Consider the following 23483-nt stretch of genomic DNA (forward strand, 5'->3'; position numbering starts at 1 on the left):
TACTCAAAATCATTCAATCTACACTTGAGAGGGACACTGTTCATTATACTGAGCAATGATAACGTCATGAACAAGCACTCTAAAATTGTTGAAAAATGCAACCATAGACTCAAGACGTCGTTTTTGGATTTTGGCAGAAACATCTGATATTTAATATTAAATCAGTCTCTTTTGTATTCATTCATGTATCTATTGATCTTTTTTTTATTATATTGATGAGCATTTATATTGTGAAAGAACTGTATGTGTAAACTGCTATTTGTATGAAAGTCTGTACACTTATAGGATATATGTATTTATTATTACTTATTAATATATATATGTATGATGTATACATTTATTATACATTTACTATGAATGTATATTGAATGTATAAGTATATATATATCTGCATCTTATCTTTCTTTTAGTTGCTTATCAAAGCCAGAGACAAAGGTCAGCCTGCAAGATCATCCTTGAATACAGCAACAGTGACAGTGAATGTGTTGCGAAACACTTTTGCACCAGTTTTTAATCCAAGTTCACGTAACGTTAGTATTGATGAAACTCTAGGTCGTGGAAAGTATGTCACAAGCATGACTGCTTTAGACAAAGACCATGTAAGTGTAACAAATGTGAAAATTATTGCTTTCTATCTAGTCTATCTACTTAAAACAAACAGTTCTATGGTATTTTTCCATGGTAAGTTCATTGCATTATCTATCCATGTATTTGTCTGCCCATGCATGTATCCATTTTTTCTGCCTTCTATTCCAGGGAGGGTCACAGGGAATGGAGTCCCTTGGCATCTACTTCATTGGATCCAATCAGAAGCAACCATCATTAGACTTTTTAATTAGATTCCTAAGTGTTACCAACTGAGAGTATAGATATTATCCAAGCATCTCATTTTTATCCCCCAAGGTTTCCTACTGGTTGGCTCAGTTTAAAAAATCAATCTTGCAATTCTTTCCAGAGAGATTCCGATCAAATATTCATAGTATCAGAGCTGTGACTTCTCAATGTGGAATAATAGCAGCTCAACCTGGAAAGACTCACTGATTTCTGAGCTACGCACCCTATCAAGTAATATTACTCCAAAGATTCCATTTTGGTCACTTGTCTTTGTAATTGTACTTTTTCAGTTATTACCCAACATTCATGATCATAGATGAGGACAGGTACAAAAATAGGTGAAGATGGAGTGTTTGATTTTTTTACCCACCTCTTCTGAGCATCACATGCTGAAGCTAGTGCATTACTCTGCCAGGGCTTGCAATTCTAGCATCCAGTTTTGCCTCCTGCTTCCCATCACTCATAAATACTGCCCTGAGATATTTAAACATCTTGACTTGCCTCAGTGATGTCCCACTAACAAGCAGAGTGCACTGGGAAGACATTTTTGAAAAGACTGGTGTTTCAGTTTTCACAACACTTAATCTTCACCTCTGCTTTGCAGCACTCAGTAGTGAACCATTCAATGCATGCTGAAAATCCCCTTATAACGAGCCAAATAACACCATGTCATCTACAAATACCAGTTGACCACTCATACACCCAGCAATTGTGATAATACTTTTAGAAAGGCTTTACATGTCAAGCCAGTTCATAAAAATTAGCTAGAGTGAAATGCAATCCAGACTGAAAATATAAAATACCTCCATCAGTTTGGACATTCACTTGACTCACCATCAGTCTCTTGTTCACTGTTAGACCAAAGATGTTACAGTACAGAATATCAAATGATCATGATGATGGAAGAGCCTTAACATGTTCTTCTGACTAAAGAATTTTTGTGTTACTTTGAAAAGGGGGTACCCCAACAATATCTATATACCCAAACCAAATATAAAACAACATGGCATCAAGCAGTAATTTATTTTTCATGATTAAAGATGGTGTCCTTAATTAACAACATTCAGTTTAGGTCATTGAGTATGAAAGAGTATTCATACAAGTATGAATATGAATAATCAAGTCAATTAATAATGAGGTCATTTTTTTCTTCTAATAGTTCTATAACACAGTAAGTTATGCAATACTTGGATATCAACCAGCATCTGATTTCTTTGGTATATCTAAGAATGGAGATGTTTACGTCAATAAAAGTCTGGTGCTTGACACGGAAACAGATTATGTTGTAAGTTAACATTTTCCATAAAATACAATTTCTGCTTTCTTGTTTTTAAATTGAAATTATTTTTTACATTCAAAAAATTATAATTTGAAGATGAAAGGTAAACTAAATCAGTGTGTAAAATGATAGAATTCCTCTTCATCACCATTATCACTTTAATATCCACTTGTCCAGGTTTACATGTATCATACAGAATTTGTTAAGGCAGATTTTCTATGCCTGGAAGCTCTTCTGACCACCAAATCTCACTTGTTTCAAACAAAAGTAATATTTACCCTAGTATTTTGAACAATGAGAAGCTCAAAGTTTTGTTTTCTTTTGTTTTTCAAAAATGTAAAACAACAAATTATGTCCTTTTCATGAATCAGTGATATTATTTTCAATCAATAATCAAACATTAAGACAAGAGGAAGACACGAACATTCACACACACAAACACATGTGCATGTATGCACACACACAGATCTACGTATATATGCACATATTTATAGACATGTACATACACACATATATATATTTAATATTCGAGTATATCATATATATATATATATATATATATATATATATATATATATATATATATATATATATATATATATATAATGTACTGTTCCATGATGGTAAGATTAACAAAAAAGTACTCCATCTGGTAAGAGATAAATATTATCTAATAGACACAATACATTTTTTCATGTGCTATTAAGAGCTTTATATGTTGAGAGATATCTCAAACATATTCATCAGGCATAAACCACATATAACGAACTAAAAATTAAATGTGAGAAGTAATGTGAACGGTTGAGAAAGAAGCATATAGAAAATGGGGAAGGTAAAAAAAATGGAAAACGTAAAAGTAAAAATTAAAAAGTAAATAAGTTAAAAAAATTAATCAGATATAGGCGGAATTTTCTAATTTTATCAGCATGCAAGGAAAGTACTACTGTTTAGTTCTCCCTGAGAACTACATTAATGATACATGTGTCTGTGGAGTGCTCAGCCACTTGCATGTTAATTTCATGAGCAAGCTGTTCTGTTGATCGTATCAGCTGGGACCCTCATTCTCATAACTGACAGACTGCCCCTTATATATTTATATACACACACACACAAATAAATAGCAAATGATGGATAAGTGTCACTTCATTACAGTTGTTTCCATTGAATTTTTTAAATAGATGAATGCATACACTACATCATAACAACAACAAAAAAAAAACCCACGCTTCGTTCAGATGATGCATAATATTTCAAACAATATAAGAACAATATTTGATCACAGTGGGTGAACCAAAATTAATTCCTACCAAGGAATGAGAGAAAAAAGCAAACCTAGGATGACATTAAGTTGTTACTTAGTGGGTAGGGTATGCAAAAGATTTATAGCTTCCAGGGCAGTTAATGAACATGTTAGGGGTAGGAGAGAGAAAAGAGCCAGGCGGTCTAGTTCATTACGACATCCTGTAAGATAATGTTTGAGTTAATTATATATGTATTCATTTTATTTTATGCTGGCTTTATTACATTAAGATTTAAGATAGAAGCGCAATTAAGTATTCAATATGAGAGCAAAGTAAACTTATTTAAAATTAAATAGGAGAAAGAACTCAAGAAGGAATTCATGGTTACAATGGGAGATAGTGGTGACAATAATGGGTGGGAGATAATATTACCTAAATGATACTTGTGAGATTGTATAAATTATGAAAATATAGATATAGAAGCAATAGTAATTAATAATAACCAACAGCAATGATTTGTTGTTGGCACTCTGTCACTTATGACGTTGAGGGTTCCAGTTGATCCGATCAACGGAACAGCCTGCTCGTGAAATTAACGTGCAAGTGGCTGAGCACTCCACAGACACGTGTACCCTTAACGTAGTTCTCAGGGATATTCAGCGTGACACAGTGTGACAAGGCTGGCCCTTTGAATTACAGGCACAACAGAAACAGGAAAAAAGAGTGAGAGAAAGTTGTGGTGAAAGAGTACAACAAGGTTCGCCACCATCCCCTGCTGGAGCCTCGTGGAGCTTTAGGTGTTTTCGCTCTATAAACACTCACAACGCCCAGTCTGGGAATCGAAACCGTGATCCTATGACCGCGAGTCCGCTGCCCTAACCACTGGGCCATTGTGCCTCCACTAACAGCAATGATAAGGATCATACATCAACTATCAGGATGCTTTGAGGTAGTTGTACCATAAACAAAATGGAACACATGGGTATAATACAATGAACTTAGAAATAATATAAAACTGAATAAGGTACTTATGAGAACATCATCATCATCATCATTGTTTAACGTCCGCTTTCCATGCTAGCATGGGTTGGACGATTTGACTGAGGACTGGTGAAACCGGATGGCAACACCAGGCTCCAGTCTGCTGATAATTAAAACTAATTATTGTAGATTGGTAGTATCTTGTGCGATGATTTTTCAGAGTAAGGTACAAAACAGGTAAGATACCACCAAAAATCTATTGTAGGTTATAAACAGGCATACTTATAGAAAAAAGGTATGTATACCTAAAAGGAAGTATTATAAAATAATGAGTAAGGAAACAAGATGGGTAGTGGTATTAGCATACTACCTGTTATTCAAATTATAGAGTTTTGAGGGTAAAACGAAAATTATCTAATATATATCACATAATACAGAGAAGAGAATATATCAAATCAGTATTGTTTGTAAGTAATTGGGTATGCAGTTATCCATTAGTTACATTTCTAGCTTGTTTTATAGGTGTTGTGAAAGTTAATAGGTAATTAATATGTATGGGTCACTATTATATATGATTAAATCTGATGGGATAATACAAACAATCATAGGTTAATAGAGTTAGATGATGTGCTGCTTCACATACAACACCTGTAATAGTTTCCAGATATATAGATTGATTAGGGATAGAAACTAGGGGACTAAGAAAAACCGTGCAAAAAATTTTAAAAATAGTTAAAGTTAATAAAAATAATTAAAATAATTTTAAAATACTTTCAGTAAAGAAAAATAAGTGGAAATTTTACCGGTGAGTGTGTTAAATTTTAAGGCACAATAAGAAAATGACTCTCCCCAGACACAACAGAATATGCTTCAACACACGAAATCACATAAAAAATCTTGCAAACCAAATCCAAAAACGAAATAATTCAGTAATTTTGTTATCCTTTTTACAGTTGAATATTGTGGCTACTGACAATGGTTATCCAGCAAAACAGGGATTTGGTATTCTGAATATTTTTGTGAAACGAAATTTTTATAGACCAGTATTTCAAAAAACTCTTTACCAGACAAACATTTTGGAATCTGCTTCTATTGGCAGTTCTGTTTTAACAGTTACTGCCGATGATTCAGATAAGCAAGTAAGTATATGAAATACATACATATATATGTACATATATACATTACATATCCACAGATATCATCATCATTGTCATCAACATCATCATCATTTAACGTTCACTTTCCATGCTGGCATGGGTTAAACGGTTTGATTGGAACTGGTAAGCTGGAGAGCTGCACCAGGTTCCAGTCTAATTTGGCATGGTTTCTATGGCTGGAAGACCTTCCTAACGCCAACCACTCCAAGAGTGTAGTGGATGTCTTTTACATGCCATTGGTATGGATGCTGGTTACATAACACTGGCATTAGCCATGACTGCAATTTCACTTGACTTGACATGTCTTCTCAAGCCGTCATTGCCTCTGTGAGGCCCAACATTCAAAGATCATGCTTTACCACCTCATCCCATGTATTTCTGGGTCTACCTCTTCCACAGATTCCCTTCACAGTTAGAGATTGTTATTTCTTTACACAGCTGTCCTCATACATATGCATCACATGAGCATATCAGTGCAGTCGTCTCTCTTGCACACCACATCTGATGCCTCTTATGCCCAGTTTTTCTCTCAAGACACTTACACTCTGTTGTACATGTTGCACAACTAGTGAACATACTAGCTTTATTTCTTTCAAGTATTTGCATGTTTTCTGTGGTCACAATCCACGTTTCATTTCTGTGTAGCATGGCTGTTTGCACACAGGCATCATACAATCTGCCTTTCACTCTTTGAAAGAGGTCCCTTGTTATCAACAAAAGGAAAAGATCTCTGAAGTTTGCCTAGTCTATTCTTATTCTAGCAGCTATACTCTTGGAGCATCCACCTCAGATGCTGATTTGGTTACCTAGATAACAGAAGCTATCAGCTACTAGGTATCCCACCTGGCATTTGATGAAGTCTATTTTCTGTACATTCCTGGTGTTAATTGTACCATTACACCTGTCACACAAAAAGACTATTTTCCCTGTTAACCTTCCTCTGATATTGCTGCACCTCTTATGTGTCCATAGCTTGCATCAGGTACATATCATGGTGTTTCTACCTACACCTTTTCGACATATTGAGCAGGGCCATCAAGCAGAAGGGATTTGTGATTTGTCATAACTTTTACTGTAACTTTGATTTTCCTTAGATTAACCCTAGGGTTCTTTGATTCTAGACTAAGGTCATCAGCATAGAGGAGCCCCCAGAAGCAGCTCAACTTAAAGACCATGATTAACAAGTTGGGGTTAAGGACTGATTCTTGGTAAACCCCTACTTCTATCCTGAATTCATTGTTATATTCGTTACCAACCCTCACCTTACTGATAGCATCCCTGTACATGGCTTGTGCATCTCTCCCCAACCACTCATCTATCCCAAGTTTCACATCGACCACCAGATAAAGAAGTGGAGGACCCCGTCAAAGGCTTTTTCCATGTCAACAAAAGCCAAATACAGGAGTTTATTTCTGACTAGGTACTTCTCCTGCAGCTGCCTTACCAGGAATATAGCACTAGTGGTGCTTCTTCCTGGGACAAAATCAAACTGTAGCTCATCTGGACTAACTCTCTTCTTAATTAGTTATGTTATGACCCTCACGGAGTAATAATTGAGGGCCATAACATGCAAACACACTTCTCTCCAACAACATTACGATTTTCTCTGGCACGCTGTCTTGCAAGCCAAAACACTTCAAGCCACTGGTCCTCATGCTGCAGAACATTGGCAAACTTCTTCCTTTCTGCTTCGCCCCAAGCTAAATATACCTGTTTCCTAGCTTCCCTTCTAGCTGCCTGATACAGCTCCTTGCTACTGCCACCCTTCCAGTCTTTCCAAGTCTATTTCTTTGTTCTAATGGCCCTCTCACCTACACTGTTCCACCCTAGCTCTGGTTGGAACTTTGCACCAACCACAAATTTGGTCTATGGCTCTCACTGTGTTGTCTCATAGGAACTGCCAGTTGTCATCTGTGTTACAAGTTGGTAACTTCTCCTCTTCCTCTTTCTCAGCAAATGCTTCAGTTAGGATGTCTCTAAATGTCTAACTATTCAAAGGATTCTTAAGTTTCCATACCCTTCTTTTCCAAACTGGCTTGCTTCTTCACCAGGGAAAGACTTTGCATTTATGAGCAACCATAAATCCCACTTTCTGGTGAAAATGTAATCAATCTGGCTAGCATGGTCACCGGATTTATAGGTTATCAGGTGACTGGCTGGTTTACTGAAGTTGGTGTTGCAGATCATTGGGTCATTTGCATCACAGAACTCCAGCAGTTTAGTTCCCGCTGGTTATGGAAGAATCCTGAATACCCCCACGTGACTAAAAGTGGACTAACTGGTTAAGAACTGTGTGAACTATCAGGGGGCAGTTAACAGTGTTAGTTCAACCATATTGTTTTACTGTTAGTTTGAAATGTGGTAGTTTAATAGTCGGCAGTTGAACAGTGAATCCTTAAGCTTAATGTCAGTAGCTATCCCCTAGTTTATGAAAAAAATACAAAAATCCTTGTATAGAACTGTGCACTCCATAGTTCCAGCGATGTGGTGTTTGGCTGTTGTGTGCATGCTCACATGTCCAAAATAGGAAGCTTCACATTAGGGAGAGACAGCATTGTCGTTCACACAGTGCCAGTGAAAGGTAGTGTTTCTTTTTGACTCCACGTGTGTTGCACTTAAAACATGTTTATATTCTTGAATGTAATAAAGTGTAGAATTAGATTATTATTCTGCTTCCAGCTTCAGTGTTGCTGCCAGGATTTGAAAAACAGGGCAGATTTCGCCCCTTTATTTTGTGATTTAGGGTTGGTTTTGAAAAACAAGGGGGAATTCACAATGGTGTTCAGTGAACAAATTAAACACTACCCAGCAGTGGCTAAAACGCAAAGTTTATGTAAAACTATTCATTTTATATGTTTGTTTCCTTTTACACAATATTAAAACAACGGTTAAAAATTTTCTGAAGCAGCACCCCAACTAATTTTATCTATGAGCCACACCGGTACAGAGTAACAGTAGGCAGGAAACCAGACAGTTCTGAGATGCAGAGGTCACTGTGGTAGAGGCATTTAGAAAAGGCAGAGTGAGAGAGAGAAGACTGCATGTCTGTAAGCTAACAGTTGGAGTAGTACTATGGGTTGTTTAGTTTACTTTTGTAGATGACTTTAGTATTGTCATGGATCATTAACTTGAACTGCAATATAAACTAAAATTTTATTCATAGAATATTCCCCCCTCATTTTCTTAATAACAGAGAAATCTGGGTTTGGACCTTGCCCCATGGATTTTATTTGGCTATAAAGGAATTAGTTATACAAAGAACACCTTGCTGCACTAATACTTAGAACTAACTGTCTTTTCCAGTTTTTATTTTTCCAGTGTAAAAGATGAATTTCTACATCTTGGTCAGAACAATTCTTATTCTTAGAAATATAATATTTCTAAATCTCTCAGAGTAATTGTGTCAAGGCCGATAGGAAGCGGTCCAGCTTCCTAGGGCTAAACAGCAGTAGTGTATTCCCTTATTGGGATTGTCACATTAAGTTGACAATATACTACAAATTCTTATTCTGTTTTAATATCACTTAAATGTATACATAAAATTAAGTAATTTAAAATTAAAATACAAAGGCATAAACAAAAAACTATTTACTATAAGAAAAGTTTTCTGACAATGTCTATATGATTTATATCTTCTTTTTATAGAAACCTCAAAACCAGGTGAAATATTCCATGGCACCAAATAATGCAGTAATAATCCAGCAATATTTTGCAATAGATGAAAATAGTGGAGAAATCAAACTGCTAGACAGTTTGACTCAGGATACTTCAAAATCTTCATTTCAGGTAAGGGAGAACTTTTTTTATCTAATATTACATGATCTTCAAATTTGGTAAGCTTTTTGAAAAAATTTATGTCCATTCAGGTGCTTAGTACCTTCTGATTAAAGAAATTTGACTTTCCTGTTGCTAGAGCTTTTGGAAACGCCTATAAAACATGGGTAGCTTCACAATATTCCACAAATACCTAATTTGTTAAAGTTGCTAATCACTACAAAGATTTTGATTAGTTATTTACCAGCCAGAAGTTGTCTCAGAATTGCTAGCTTGTTATTCAACATCTTTATTTAGTTCTGGTAGCTTGTTTGTGTCAATCATGATCTTTGCTACTGGCTGAATATTCTCCAGTGACAGGGCAATGCAATGTAATGCAATGTGGAGCACATATTATTTGCTACAGATAACAAATGGAGAATCCTTGTAAAATAATTCTTAGTCTTCTTCATTAGTATTCTTCTTGATTTAATTCCTTACTTTTTATAATACATTCTTCATTTAATTGAATGCAGTGATCTCAGTCTAACTGTACAACAAACAACAAGAGTATTGTATTAGACTTTTGTATGAGATTTATCATAAATTTTCTTCATGTTACATTTCAAATTTGAATTTTAGTAAAATTCTATCATTATCGATAATGATTATTATAATTATTCGACATAGATTTGTTTTTCATAGTATGACTTTAACATTTTACATGTAATTCTACTAACTAATTGATCTGATTTTTCTTACAGTTCAATATCATGGCTACTGACATGGGGAAGCCATCTTTTACAAGTAGTCCAGCCCAAGTAGTTGTAAATGTTCTGCGAAATGGTTTCCCTCCAGCTTTTTCACAAGGAAATTTTCAAACAAGTATACCAAGAAATACCTTAATAAACGCAAATGTTTTTAAAGTTACAGCTACTGACAAAGATACGGTAAAGAGATCTTTTTTGCTGAATGATGAAGAGACTAAGATAATAATAATGACAATAAGATAATAATAATAATAATAATAATAATAATAATAATAATAATAATAATAATGATGAATATGATGATGATGTTGATTTCATTTATTTGCCACCAAGGTGAAGGAGGAGGGAGACAATACAAAACAGACATAAAGTGTTGGGGTTTACATATAATGAAATGATAAAATGAATAAATAAATAAATAACAAAGAGTAAGTATACACGGTATGTCCTGAAAAAAAAAGGTACTTATACATAGTATACAAAGGTTAAAAAAAGGTGGGGGTGATAGAGATGTAGTCCTCCTGATACAAGATGACCTCTAGGGATAACTGAAGAATCCCACTGCCCAATATCTCCCTGAACATCAAGGGCAAGTGCCCTCTCCAATTCCCTTTCTCTGACTCACAGCTCTTCCCTTAGACTGGTACCATCCACTCTTGCCATTTTCACAACTTCCACCCACCTTTCAATAAACTCACTCGAGGACAACACTTCCCTCTCCACACTCAATTTCCTTTTCAGCTGAAACTTTAAGAAGTCAATAAGAGCTCTACCAAAGAGGAATGTATCTGCCCTCATGCCCTTCAGCCTTTTCCACTAGACAAACTCTTTCACCAGAGATATAATAATAATAATAATAGCAAATAACTTCCCAAATGCATAAGATAAAAAAACAAGACTTGGAAAACCCTATCAGCTGACATGAACAGTTGTATGCATGATTTAGCCTTATCCTTTTATGTACTGGGTTTAAATATCATGAATTTGTCTTTCACCCCTCTACAAGTAACAAAATAATTACTGGGGGTAGATAAAATTAATTATCTTTTTCTCCAGAATTCTATAATTTTAATCCAGAGTTAGAAACCCTCCCTTCCCCACTCAACATAATAATCACCTTAGCATCTTCATTAACCAGAAAAAGTCAATTGTCTTACTGCTCAGTACTGGAGAGATAAATTCACACTGGCTAGCATCATGGTTCACATAACCAGTGGTCCAATTAAGATGCTTGGAGTTTGGTTCAGGCCAAATCTTCAAATAGATAGGAGCTGAGATGTGGTTATTAGTAGGATAGCCAGTTTCATACAGAAAAGGGGTGAAAGAAGACCAAGTTGGGTAGGGGTATTGAGTGCATTCATCATTTCCTCAATTATTACTGCTTGAGTGTCTGTTCTTTTGAAAGTGTAAAAGGGTTGCATCTATCTGTATAAAAGGAGTTGTCATGGTTGATATAGAGGCCTGTACTGAAGCTTTGATATCTGCAAAGATTCCAGGATGATGGTTGCTGCTTGTTAGGCATGTCTTCCAACTGCTTGTCACTTGACAGTGCTGAAGTCCTGAGTCAAGCAAAAACCAAGGTTTGGTACCTGGCATCTATAACATCTGTAGGCATTAGGGCTCTCTATCTGTCAGGTAAAATGGCCAGTAATACGTCAATCTTAATATATATAAAGATTTAGAAGTGGACAAGAGTACTGGTGTTTTGAAGGAGCTCCAGGTATTAATGAAAATCGATAGATATCCTGGAGTGGTTTTAGCCATGGACTATGGGCAATTTCCAGAAATAGTCATCCTGCTTTTGCTACTGGAGCTAATGCTTCTCAATACCAAATTTTTTTGATAGTTAATTCTGTGTAAACCTCAACAGTTTTGTAATTTGCCTTTCTAAAGCTCCTTCATTCATCATCCTTGTAGCAAATAAAAGAAATCATTATTGTCTTATCAGTCTGAAATGTGTGAAGAATATTGAAAGTTTTCTGCATATATTCATTCAGTGACAAACATTGTTAAGTTGTAGGGCTTTTCAACAAGCTGTTGTTGCATTTGGAACACATCCAACTATTGGTCAAGTTCATCGTAATAATCATTCAGCCACCTTCCATTGTCTGGAAAAGTCAAAAGTTATCTTCTATTGAGTGACTATAAAATAAAAGGTTGCATGATAGAGATGACTGAAAGGACCATAAACAAACTTTCTCCTTTGGTTAAACCCTCATCAACTTTTTAAAAGGCATTTGAAGTACCCCGCTGAAACGGGGCATGTAAATAAAGACATAAATAATGACATTTTCATTCAATATTTGAGTCATTTAAAAAATGCATTTTAATTATATTCTCTTTACAAAGATCAATGATATATTTAAATTTTTATATATCCTACCCCATTTCTTTTTTTTTTTTTTGTGTGTCCTGCTTTGTCACTGATTCCATCTTGGAATATAAGTTGATGATTCTTACTTATAATTTCAGAAAAGGTATTTTAAAGGAAGTTACATTGTTTTTAGATATCTTACTTAAGTTTTCCTTCATAATTCTCAACCAGAGTTATGGTAAAATTAAAATACTGAAGATGTAACACTACTGTCATGACCTGAAACCTTGCAATATCTGTTGTACTGTACTTATATCTGAATACTGAGCTAAATATTTTCTCGTGTTTAAAATTACTGGAACGAAAGTTGTATCATGGAATGCTTTTCTCATTGCTAATCAATTATGTTTGAAGTGGACTTGATATCTAGTTTTATGTAAAGGTAAAAAACAGGATTACTAAATGCCTTAAAAGAAAGATTTTAAAAACTGATCTGCTTAATGAGGGCTAAAGCAGGACTAAACAGCAATAAAAAGTAATACATAAACTCTTTGAGGAAGAACATTTTTTCCTGAATATATTCCTTGCAATAACCTCTTGGTTAAAATTGTACTGAAATAGTATACTAGAATTTGTTTAATTTAAATATTCATTTTTGGATTTTGAATTTTATAGACTTCTCCATATAACAAAATTTCATATGACATTATTGGAAACCCAAAAGCCGAGGAGTTCTTCAGAATCGAATCAAGTGGTCAGATAGTACTAAAGAAATCTGTTGATCGAGAAGTTGAAGAAGTTTACTTTGTAAGTTTAAAGAAAAAGTATAATTTCATAATTCATTTCATTTTGTCATTATATCTTAATTAAATGTTCATTTTATCAATTCAATTGAAAGTTTTAAATATGAGTAAATTTTCAACTCAACAATTATTTCATGTATAAACAGAGTTACTTTATGAAAATCTGCATGATACTAAATATAAAGAGAAAAAATAAATTTATTCATGATTTTGGTTATAATAAACATTAATAGTGAATGAAATATTAGTAGGGGAAGCATTAAAATAGTAACAAAACTGTTATGGAATGTGCAGAAATGTACAGAATAATGAGCAAATAGAACAGATGTAGCTGTATGGATAAGTGCAGGCATAGCTAAATGGATAAGAAGCTTCACAACCATGTGATTCAGAGTTCAGTCCCACTGTGGAACAACTTGTACAAGAGCCTCAGGCTAACCAATGCCTTGTGAGAGAAATTGGTAGATTAAAAAAGAAGCTCATCATATGTTTGTGCGTTTGGATTTGTATGTTTTTTATTGGCATGTGTATCAAGTTTTTAATTTTGTGTTTCTTTCTCACTACTTGACAATTGGTGTTTGTTTTTGCCAAGTAGCTTAGTAGTTTGATAAAAAAAAAAAAAGTGATCAGTAGAATAAGGTGTTAAGCTTGATATAAATACAAGGGTCAATGTGATTGACTAAAACTTTTCAAACTGGTATCTTAGCGTGGTCACAATCAGTGACTGGAACCAGTAAAATAAAAGAATAAAAACATGTGGGGGTGGAATAGTCAGACTAGGCAATAAACTTTTACCAGATAAGATGTTTTCCATGGTTATTGATTTGTAAATTTAAATGTTGATTAGTATAACTTCTTTTTTTATGCAATTTCCCTATATTCTGTGTGAAGGACATAACAAAATCTTTAACAGCCCAACTAAGGCTGATGTCTGGATAATATTTTCACAAATGAGATTTTCTCCTTCATATAAACATAGCATTCTATAAAGATATTCAATACGAAAATCTGAGGCTAATTATCAACGATTAAATTTCTGATATTTTGCATGTCTTTGTGGATACAACATCAACCAGGAAGTACATCATCATCATCATCATCATCATCATCATCGTTTAACGTCCGCTTTCCATGCTAGCATGGGTTGGACGATTTGACTGGGGACTGGTGAAACCAGATGGCTACACCAGGCTCCAATCTGATTTGGCAGAGTTTCTACAGCTGGATGCCCTTCCTAATGCCAACCACTCCAAGAGTGTAGTGGGTGCTTTTACGTGCCACCGGCACAAAGGCCAGACAGGCGGTACTGGCAACAGCCACTCTCAAAATGGTGTATTTTATGTGCCACCCACACAAGAGCCAGTCCAGGGGCACTGGCAACGATCTCGCTTGAAAGTCCTTGCACATGCCACGGGCACAAGTGTCAGAAAGGCGACGCTGGGCACAGGTGCCATCCCGATTTCGCTTGCCCCAATAAGTCTTCACAAGCTGAGTATCGTGTCAAAAGAAGGAGACGACGTTGGCATGGGTGCCAGTCACCGAATTTAGTTTGGTTTCGATTTCACTTGCCTCAACAGTTCTTCGCAAGCGGAGTTTAGTGTGCAATGAAGGAAAGGTACGCATAAGTGGGCTGGCTACTTGGCTTGCCGGGTCTTCTCACGCACAGCATATTTCCAAAGGTCTCGGTCAGAAGTCATTGCCTCGTTGAGGCCCAATGTTCGAAGGTGTGTGTGTTCTTGTCATTGAGTTCAAACATCACTTTCATAAAAGTGGCACCATTCACTTGCAATCTTCCATAAAACCATGACTTGCTTTTGAGCTGTTTTGTGTTCAAATGATCACAAAACTATTAATTTACCTGGAAACAGGTGATGATTGATGAAAGAAAGATTATGAAAATGGGAATAATCTACTTCAACAAATTTTGTCTGTCCCATGGAAGCCTGAAAAAATGGACATTAAAACATTGATGATAATGATGGTGGTGGTGATGATGATGATGATGATGAAGATAATGGTGATGATTATGATGACAATGACAATGATGATGTTGCTGAATATCAAAAAACTAATCAATAACTTACATTAAAACCGTTTTAACAGTTCTTATAGTTTTCTTGTGATATAAGTGTTTTAGCATTCTGTAATTGTTTTTCCTTGCTTTCATAATGTTACCATGTCCCAAAGTATTTTTCTTTACTGTTATCTTTCAGATTCGTGTGCGAGCACTTGATGGTGACCTCCAAACTTTAAACCGCAAATCTGCAACTGCTGTGGTCACAGTTAATATTCAGAGAAATTTATTTGCCCCAAGCCTGACACAAAGCACTTTTACAAAGACTATTAAAGAAACTGATGTCCCTGGTTCAGTTGTCCTACAATTACAAGCAAGAGACAATGATGTAATGGTATGGATCATTTTTCTCTTTATTTGTTCCTTACACTTTTCAACTTCTATTTCATATAGAAAAATATGAAATTTTAAACAACTATGCTTTGTCTGTTGAATAAAGAAGTGCTAATAATTTTCAATGGTTTGAATTATATATATTGGCTGAAATAACAAAAATTTCCTGCTGGTGCTAATTGTAACTGTGATGGGTTACCACTCTGAAAACATATTAGTGATATATATTTTATACAGAATATTTTACAATTAAAAAAATTATATTATAGTTTTTTTATAAAATGTAGAAATATAATTTTGTAATACATTTTTTTTTCCTTAAAACATTTTATGTGCAAAAACATTGCTTTTTGTTCTCAAATATATCTTGAGCATGAAAAGATCACTGGACTATGGTAAAAGTCAATGTTTCCCTTGGTTATTGTCAAGGGTTTAAGAGTCCAAGCCAAGAGTGCCAAATTCATTTTGATTTTCTGGGCTGGACTGAAGCTTTACCTAGTTCATGCAGGTCAGATAAGGACAGTTATTTGTAAAGAAATTATTTGTAATGTAAGCCAAAATAAATGAGCAAAAGGGAAAATAAAAATTATAGCAATTTTATTAACAATAAAGGAAAGTCTGTGAAGAAGTGTTTAAGTTTATGTGTAGGGTTGTGTGGGGAAAAATCATTCACGAGGTACATATACATACATACATACATACATACATACATACATACATACATACATACATACATACATACATATATATATGTATATAAGTATATAAGTATATCAAGAAAACAAAGTCAGATATTATCCAAATGGTAGTTCTTGAGAAGTCCAATCATTCATATTTCTAGAATTCATCCTGGCACACAACATGTACATGAATTTGAAAAACAACTCATTTCTCACAGAGTGTACAGATGAAACCATGAGAAGACAGACCACATCTTTTTGTATATAGATTCATAAGCTTTCTCTTTGGTGATTCAGGTAACATAAGTTATCCTAGGGTGCACTGATATGACTAATTAGAACTGGTGTTGATCATGATTCTGAACATATGCTACCAACATAAATTTTACACAGAATATTTTAAAATTCAGTGATGAGAACAACATTGCTCTTTAGAAAATTTAGCTAGAGGTTAAACTATACATTGCTGTAGGCTGGATCTGGCCTGCAGTCTGTATGTTTGACACTTCTGTTTAAGTTTAACAACAGAATATACTTTCGAATCATAATTTTTTCCCTTTTCTTTTTTTTTTTTTTTTTTTCAGGCTCCATACAATGTAGTAGAATACAGTTTTGAGTCACCATCTTCACTATTTTCACTGGATCCTTTAACAGGAACTATCAGTGTCAGACAAGAAATGCCACAACAAACAGTCTCTCCAATTCGAGTATGTGTGTTACTGTTTCTTTGCCTTTTTGTCTGTTTTAGAATGTATCTTTCTGTCTTATACTTGCACTTGTTTAATTAATAATAACACTTCTGGCAGCATATCTCTTTGTTACAGTAACTTAGTAACACACATTTTTTTTACCTGAAGCAGATACTCATCAATTCATAAATAAAATTGTTTATCTGCATGTTTATCTGCAGATGAGAAGTGGTCTGGTCCACTACTAATAAATGGTGGACCTAGCGAGGTACACTGTTCAGGCCAGTCCCACAGAGATGACAAAATACGTCGTCATAATGTGGAACATAACAGTGGCAACAAGGATGCCTCCCACTGTATAACGGTGTTGTTATAACAGTGGTAATGAGGTTACAAACGCTTGTAGGAGTATCGAAATGGAAGACCTACATTCAAGAACAATGAAGGGAAGTTTAAAGGATTCAAACTCTGACACAGAATTGAACTCCACACAGTGAAAAGTAATATATACGATGAAATATATATAAAAAAAGATTCTGAAGAAAAAAATAAACGCCAACAGAGAATTGAACTACACACAGTAAAAAGTAATATACACACAGTGAAAAATATATATATAAAAAAAGATCCTAAAGAAAAAAACATGTCTGATAAAACTGGAACTCTACACAGAACTGAACTACACACGGTGAAAAATAATTCTGTGTGAAAGAAAAAAAATAAGTCCATTTGAAGGATTTATAAATCAGGTCGCTATATGTAGTAGTGCTTCCAGTAATGTAGACTTGGTACTACCTGCAGTATTTTGAAAAAGAAAATATGGTTCTGTGTGGAACAAAAAAAGGATAATGGTAATAAGTCCATGTGAAGGATTTAATAATTCTGTGTGGAAGAAAAAATAATTCTGGCAGGAGAAAAAATAATTCTGGCAGGAAGAAAAAAATGAATGAAAAAGAATTTACGATACATTTAAAGCGAGTCATACTAGAAGATTTCAAATGTAAGCAAATATTATCTGTTGAAATTGAAAACAAACCAGTTGCTAAGAAAGTTAAAATGGACAAAGAAAACACAAGCCTTTTTGTGATTGAGGATATTAAATAAGTCCTCCTTGAAAAGACTCCAGATGAAATGTTGATGGAAGTGACTAGTGAAGAACACGTAGAAAATTCTGAAATTAGAGAATCTCAGCCATTTGTTACAGGAAAAGGCCCTTCTACTGAAAATGCTTCATTGAGGAATCGTACTATTGCATACACTTTAAAAGATAATGAAAGTTTGCAGGTAACTGATCCAGTGTCTGCCGAGAAAAGTGTAATGAAAGGAAAAGTTGTAGAAATGAAAAATATATAATCATACCTTGATGCTGTGTGGACTAAGATCCCCATTGACAGGCTACTGGTATTTATAGAGTGTTAAATGCTTTTGGTATGCAAATTAGGGACTCCTTCATAGAGTAACTGCTGCATTTGTTGAGTATATAAGCAGTTTGGCTGCTTGTTTCTATGGAGTTTGTCAAAGTGATGTGGATACCTCTGATAAGATCCCACTAAGGTTTGAAAATCGATGGAAGTTGTTCATTGTCTTTTTAGTTTGCAGAGAAATGGCTAGAATTTGCCTTGTTTATAATGATACCACATGCTACGTATATATAATAATGCTGTGCAATTTTTGAAAAAAAAAAAATAATGTGTTGAAAGAGAAAATATTTATATATATATATATAGATATGTTTCTTGTTAAAAAAAATCTTATAATTTAAGAAATTCTTTTGTGTTACAAAATTTTTAATCAATTATCATTATTATTATTATTTTATAATCTTTTTCTATTTTATAAAACAATTTTTTAATGCAGTTGAAGGCATATGCTTATGATAAAGGTAATCCCAGTCGAAAAAGTACTTCAGCAGATATAATAATCAATCTGTTAAAAGACAACTATCCACCTGAATTCATTCAACCAACAGATTGGGAATTATCAGTAAATACTGGATTGGCTGCAGGGAGCGTTTTAGTCACAGTTCAAGCAAGAGATAATGATACAACTGTAAGTATAAAATATATAATTGTCTTTTAGAATGTTCACTAGTTGGTGTACTTAGAAACAAATTTATATCTTTAACTTGAAGTTACATTTACTTAAAGATCATAAATTGTTAATTTAAAAATAACATTAAGCATATTAAAGTCATCTCTTTCAAGGAAGCTGAACATAAAATGCTTTATTGGATAATGGTATTTTATAGTTAAGTATGGTTCTGTTGGTTGCATGTTTTCTTAAATATATAAAGATACAAGATAAATTTATGAGCATATGTGTTTTGTAAAGGTTCTTTTTTAGTATTGCTGTGTAAGGTAGAAACTGTGACTAAAACAAATGTTTTTCTCTATAGTTAGAAAAAGGAATGGATTTGACTAGCTAATATTTATTATTGCTTCAAGATGGTCAGGTGGCAGAATTTATTATTGCTTCAAAATGGTCAGGTGTGCCAAGCAAAATACTTAGCAGTATTTTGTCCATTTGCACATTCTGAGTTCAAATTCTGCTGAGGTTGATTTTTGCATTTCATCCTTTTGCGGTCAATAGAATAAGTACCAGTTAAGCACTGGGGTCGATATAATCAACTTACCCTCTTCCCCGAAATTCCTGGCCTTGTGCCAAAACTTAAAACCAATATTCATTACTGCTCCATTAAGATCTGTTGCTCATTTTCTGACCACAGAGATAATAATAGTTTACAGTTATATGCAGTATGCACAGAATTACATAGAACTAAATCAGTCTATCTAGTTTTCTTAAAAGTACAAATATTGTCCATATAAATGATTTAGTAGAAGCATTGCTTACGGTTAAGAGAAGGATGAATGGTAAACTTACATGTGTGTGCTTTTAATGATTATTTATTTGCACTTTCACTGTGAACAGTAAGCACCATGAGTAAAGCGAATGTTTTTGCCTGTGACCAGAGAAAGAGATTGATCAGGATAGTTTCTGCAGTTATGACTGTTTCATCAGGTATTGATTACTCCTCTTCTGACCACAAAGAGAATAGTAGCATATATAAATTAAGTTATATTCAAGATTGTATGTGCTATAACAGATACTATTTTCTCTTTGGCCATGGGAAGATGGACTAATTTCTGATGAATTTGTTATAAATATCGAAACTAGTGAGATTGATCCTTCTTCCTGGTCACAAATGGAAAAACCTATTTTTATCCTTAATGTCTGCTTTTCACAATAAAATTTTAAAATGTATGTTTGCTAAATGTACATGCTTGTAGATTTATCTCACATCTTTATCATAATGTTGTTGGGTTAATTAATAATTAGAGTGTCTAATTTAGAATTTTGATAATTCAAAATTTCTACAGCTGTGAATACTGACAGCAAAAAACAAAAATCATTTTATTTAAATAAAGGCGAGTTCAAAACAATTTAGGCCAGATCTTACTAGATTGATTTCTTTCAAAAAGAAACAAAGCAATATTTTGATGGTAAGAAAGGTATAATCAATTGAATCAACAATCGTCTTTTAACTGGCAGTTAGTTTATTTATTTAAAAAAATATGGTACTGTTTGTGCCGTTCCTCATTTTCAGTTTTGGTAATAGTGATGGTTTTACTTAGTTATTGAAGAACATTAACAGAGTAAATGAAATAAATAGGCTGCTACCAGGCATCAGAACAAAGAATGTGACTTAGTATGTCTGGAACATCAGTACATTTGAAATGGTGCTTCATAATATCCTCACAAAGTTTATTCCAAAATTTTGTGGAATCCATCTGAGTTATCTTAATTCTGAGTTTTCTACGTTATATGTCACTGATATTTTTATATCCACTTCATTATTTCTTCAATCAAACTTCATTGCAGTTTCCATTCAATGACATACGATATTCAATTATTGGTGATGATAATGCAACTGAGTATTATAGCATCGATAGCCAATCAGGAAGAATAACTACAAAACGAACATTAACAAGTAATATTCCCCAGCACCGGGTATGTATTTAATATCTTTGTATTCTACAAAATACATAACATTATGTATGTATGTTTTCTTTTTTTTTAATTATTATAAATCTTCCACTGAAGAGGGAGTTGGTTCCCAACAAAGATACAAGGCTCCATCTTTGGGATGTAGTTAACACAGACAAGTTCACATTTGGAACTTGAGAAAAGTCTTGTATATTTTTACTGTTCCACTCACAGATTGGACTTGAAATGTACGAATCAACTGGTCAATTTCTCTTTCTGAAAATCCCAGTTTATCCAAAATCTCCTTTAAGCATCTGTGTGAATCTAAGCATGTATGTATGCATGTATGTATGTATGTATGTATGTATGTATGTATGTATGTATGTATGTATGCATGCCTGCATGCATGCATGTATGTATGTATGTATGTGTGTATGTATGTATGTGTCTATATATATATATATATATATAGCAAAACAGGAAAATAGAAGTTTTTTGTATTATTTAATCTCCATTACATGTGTTTGATTGGCTAATAGGAATTACAACGATTTATATATTATACAGCTATGTGAAGGAATTTCTAAAGAATTTCTGTATGACATATAAATCTTTGTAATTCCTATTAGCAAATGAAACATGTGAAATGGAGAATAAATAATACCAAAAAAATTTCCATTTTCTTGTTTAGTTATTCAATAACTCTGCAAGTAATATTTCCATAATTCTCAATTTTAATATGAGTTTTGATTTACATACAATAGTAACTATGGATATATACTGATTGTAATGATGGAATAAGCAGATGTGCTTCAAGAAGTAATGGTTGGGAGTTACCTTAGCTCACTGCTTGTCTCTCTGTCTGTCTTTCTGTTTCTTTCTGTTTCTCTCTGTCTCTCTCTCTCTTCTCTCTCTCTCTCTCTCTCTCTCTCTCTCTCTCTCTCTCTCTCTCTCTCTCTCTCTCTCTCTATCTATCTATAGGTGCAGGAGTGGCTGTGTTGTAAGAAACTTGTTTCCCAATCACATGATTCCTTACAATGAAGGAACTTTAAAAAAGAAACCGTGCTTATCCATATAATTCTTACATTTGCACTGTAGCTCATAACTGGTAATACTACTCAGTATAGTGGTTAATTAAAAAAACTATACAGAAAGCAGACTGGATCATAGAAATCTTTGTAGAGCTCCAAACATAACAGTAACAGTTGTACATCTACTTGTACAGTTAATTTCTGCTATATATTATGTATGTATGGGCGCAGGAGTGGCTGTGTGGTAAGTAGCTTGCTTACCAACCACATGGTTCCGGGTTCAGTCCCACTGCGTGGCACGTTGGGCAAGTGTCTTTTACTATAGCCTCGGGCTGACCAAAGCCTTGTGAGTGGATTTGGTAGACGGAAACTGAAAGAAGCCCGTCGTATATATGTATATATATATATATATATATGTGTGTGTGTGTGTTTGTGTGTCTGTGTTTGTCCCCCTAGAATTGCTTGACAACCGATGCTGGTGTGTTTATGTCTCCGTCACTTAGCGGTTCGGCAAAAGAGACCGATAGAATAAGTACTGGGCTTACAAAGAATAAGTCCTGGGGTTGATTTGCTTGACTAAAGGCGGTGCTCCAGCATGGCCACAGTCAAATGGCTGAAACAAGTAAAAGAGTAAAAGAGTATGTATGTATGTATGTATGTAAGTGTGTGTGTGTGTGCATGCATGCATTTATGTATGTATGTATGTATGTATGTATGTATGTATGTATGTATGCATTTATGCATGTCTGCTATATATTCTTCAAGTGTAACTTAAAAATGGAAAACTTGATTGATTCAGAAATTTATGATTCTCTTATTTTCAATTTTATTTCTCAAGATCCGTGTTAAAGCTGCCAATTCACGAAATCCTTCAAGCTCAGTTAATCGTGTGTTGCTGGTCTTAGTACTTGGAAACACTAGACCTCCATCTTTTCAGTCAGGTACTGAACAACTCACTGTACTTGAGACTCAATCTTTGGGGAAGCTTCCTTTGCAAATACGTTTGTTGGATCCAGAAAATGAGGTAAAAACATACTGGTATTTTTTTGTTATAATTTACATCATGAATAATAAATGTACAATTCATAAATTCAATACGGTTTTAAACCTCTTTGCTTCCATGCAAAGTGTGAGGGTGTGATAACCGCATGAATAAGATAACTGTCAACAAAGTGAAAATTCAGTGATTTCTGTCTTGTTACTACTAAGATCACTTCACTATAATTCTTAGATACTTAGATGCAATTCTATGATACTTAATTCTTAATATACAAGTTCATCAGTTTTGTAGTTAACTAGTGTAATCAGTTAATTACAGTGCTGCACTCAGTTTTTCCTATTTTGATAGCCACATTGGCATTAGGAAAGGCATCCAGCTGTAGAAACTCTGCCAAATCAGATTGGAGCCTGGTGCAGCCATCTGGTTCACCAGTCCTCAGTCAAATCGTTCAACCCATGCTAGCATGGAAAGCAGACATTAAACGGTGATGATGATGATGTTGATGATGATGATGATATAGCTTAGTGCAGTGGTTCCCAAACCTTTTTGAGCTGCCATCC

General features: G+C 34.2%; 1 protein-coding gene across 1 annotated transcript in view; it reads left to right on the top strand.

Moving 5' to 3' along the window:
- Nucleotides 1–23483, top strand: part of LOC106874390 (uncharacterized) — a 390389-nt gene that overhangs the window by 121076 nt on the left and 245830 nt on the right. Inside the window, exons 44-54 of the mRNA XM_089352838.1 lie at nt 411–599; nt 1994–2119; nt 5289–5474; nt 9138–9278; nt 10010–10195; nt 13005–13136; nt 15346–15540; nt 16804–16926; nt 18766–18957; nt 20788–20916; nt 22762–22947. Of these exons, the coding sequence (XP_089208964.1) occupies nt 411–599; nt 1994–2119; nt 5289–5474; nt 9138–9278; nt 10010–10195; nt 13005–13136; nt 15346–15540; nt 16804–16926; nt 18766–18957; nt 20788–20916; nt 22762–22947 (1785 nt within the window). The remainder of the gene's footprint in view (nt 1–410; nt 600–1993; nt 2120–5288; nt 5475–9137; nt 9279–10009; nt 10196–13004; nt 13137–15345; nt 15541–16803; nt 16927–18765; nt 18958–20787; nt 20917–22761; nt 22948–23483) is intronic.

The sequence above is a fragment of the Octopus bimaculoides genome, chromosome 5, assembly GCF_046866305.1.
Source record: "Octopus bimaculoides isolate indiv1 chromosome 5, ASM4686630v1, whole genome shotgun sequence".
Taxonomy (NCBI): Eukaryota; Metazoa; Mollusca; class Cephalopoda; order Octopoda; family Octopodidae; genus Octopus; species Octopus bimaculoides.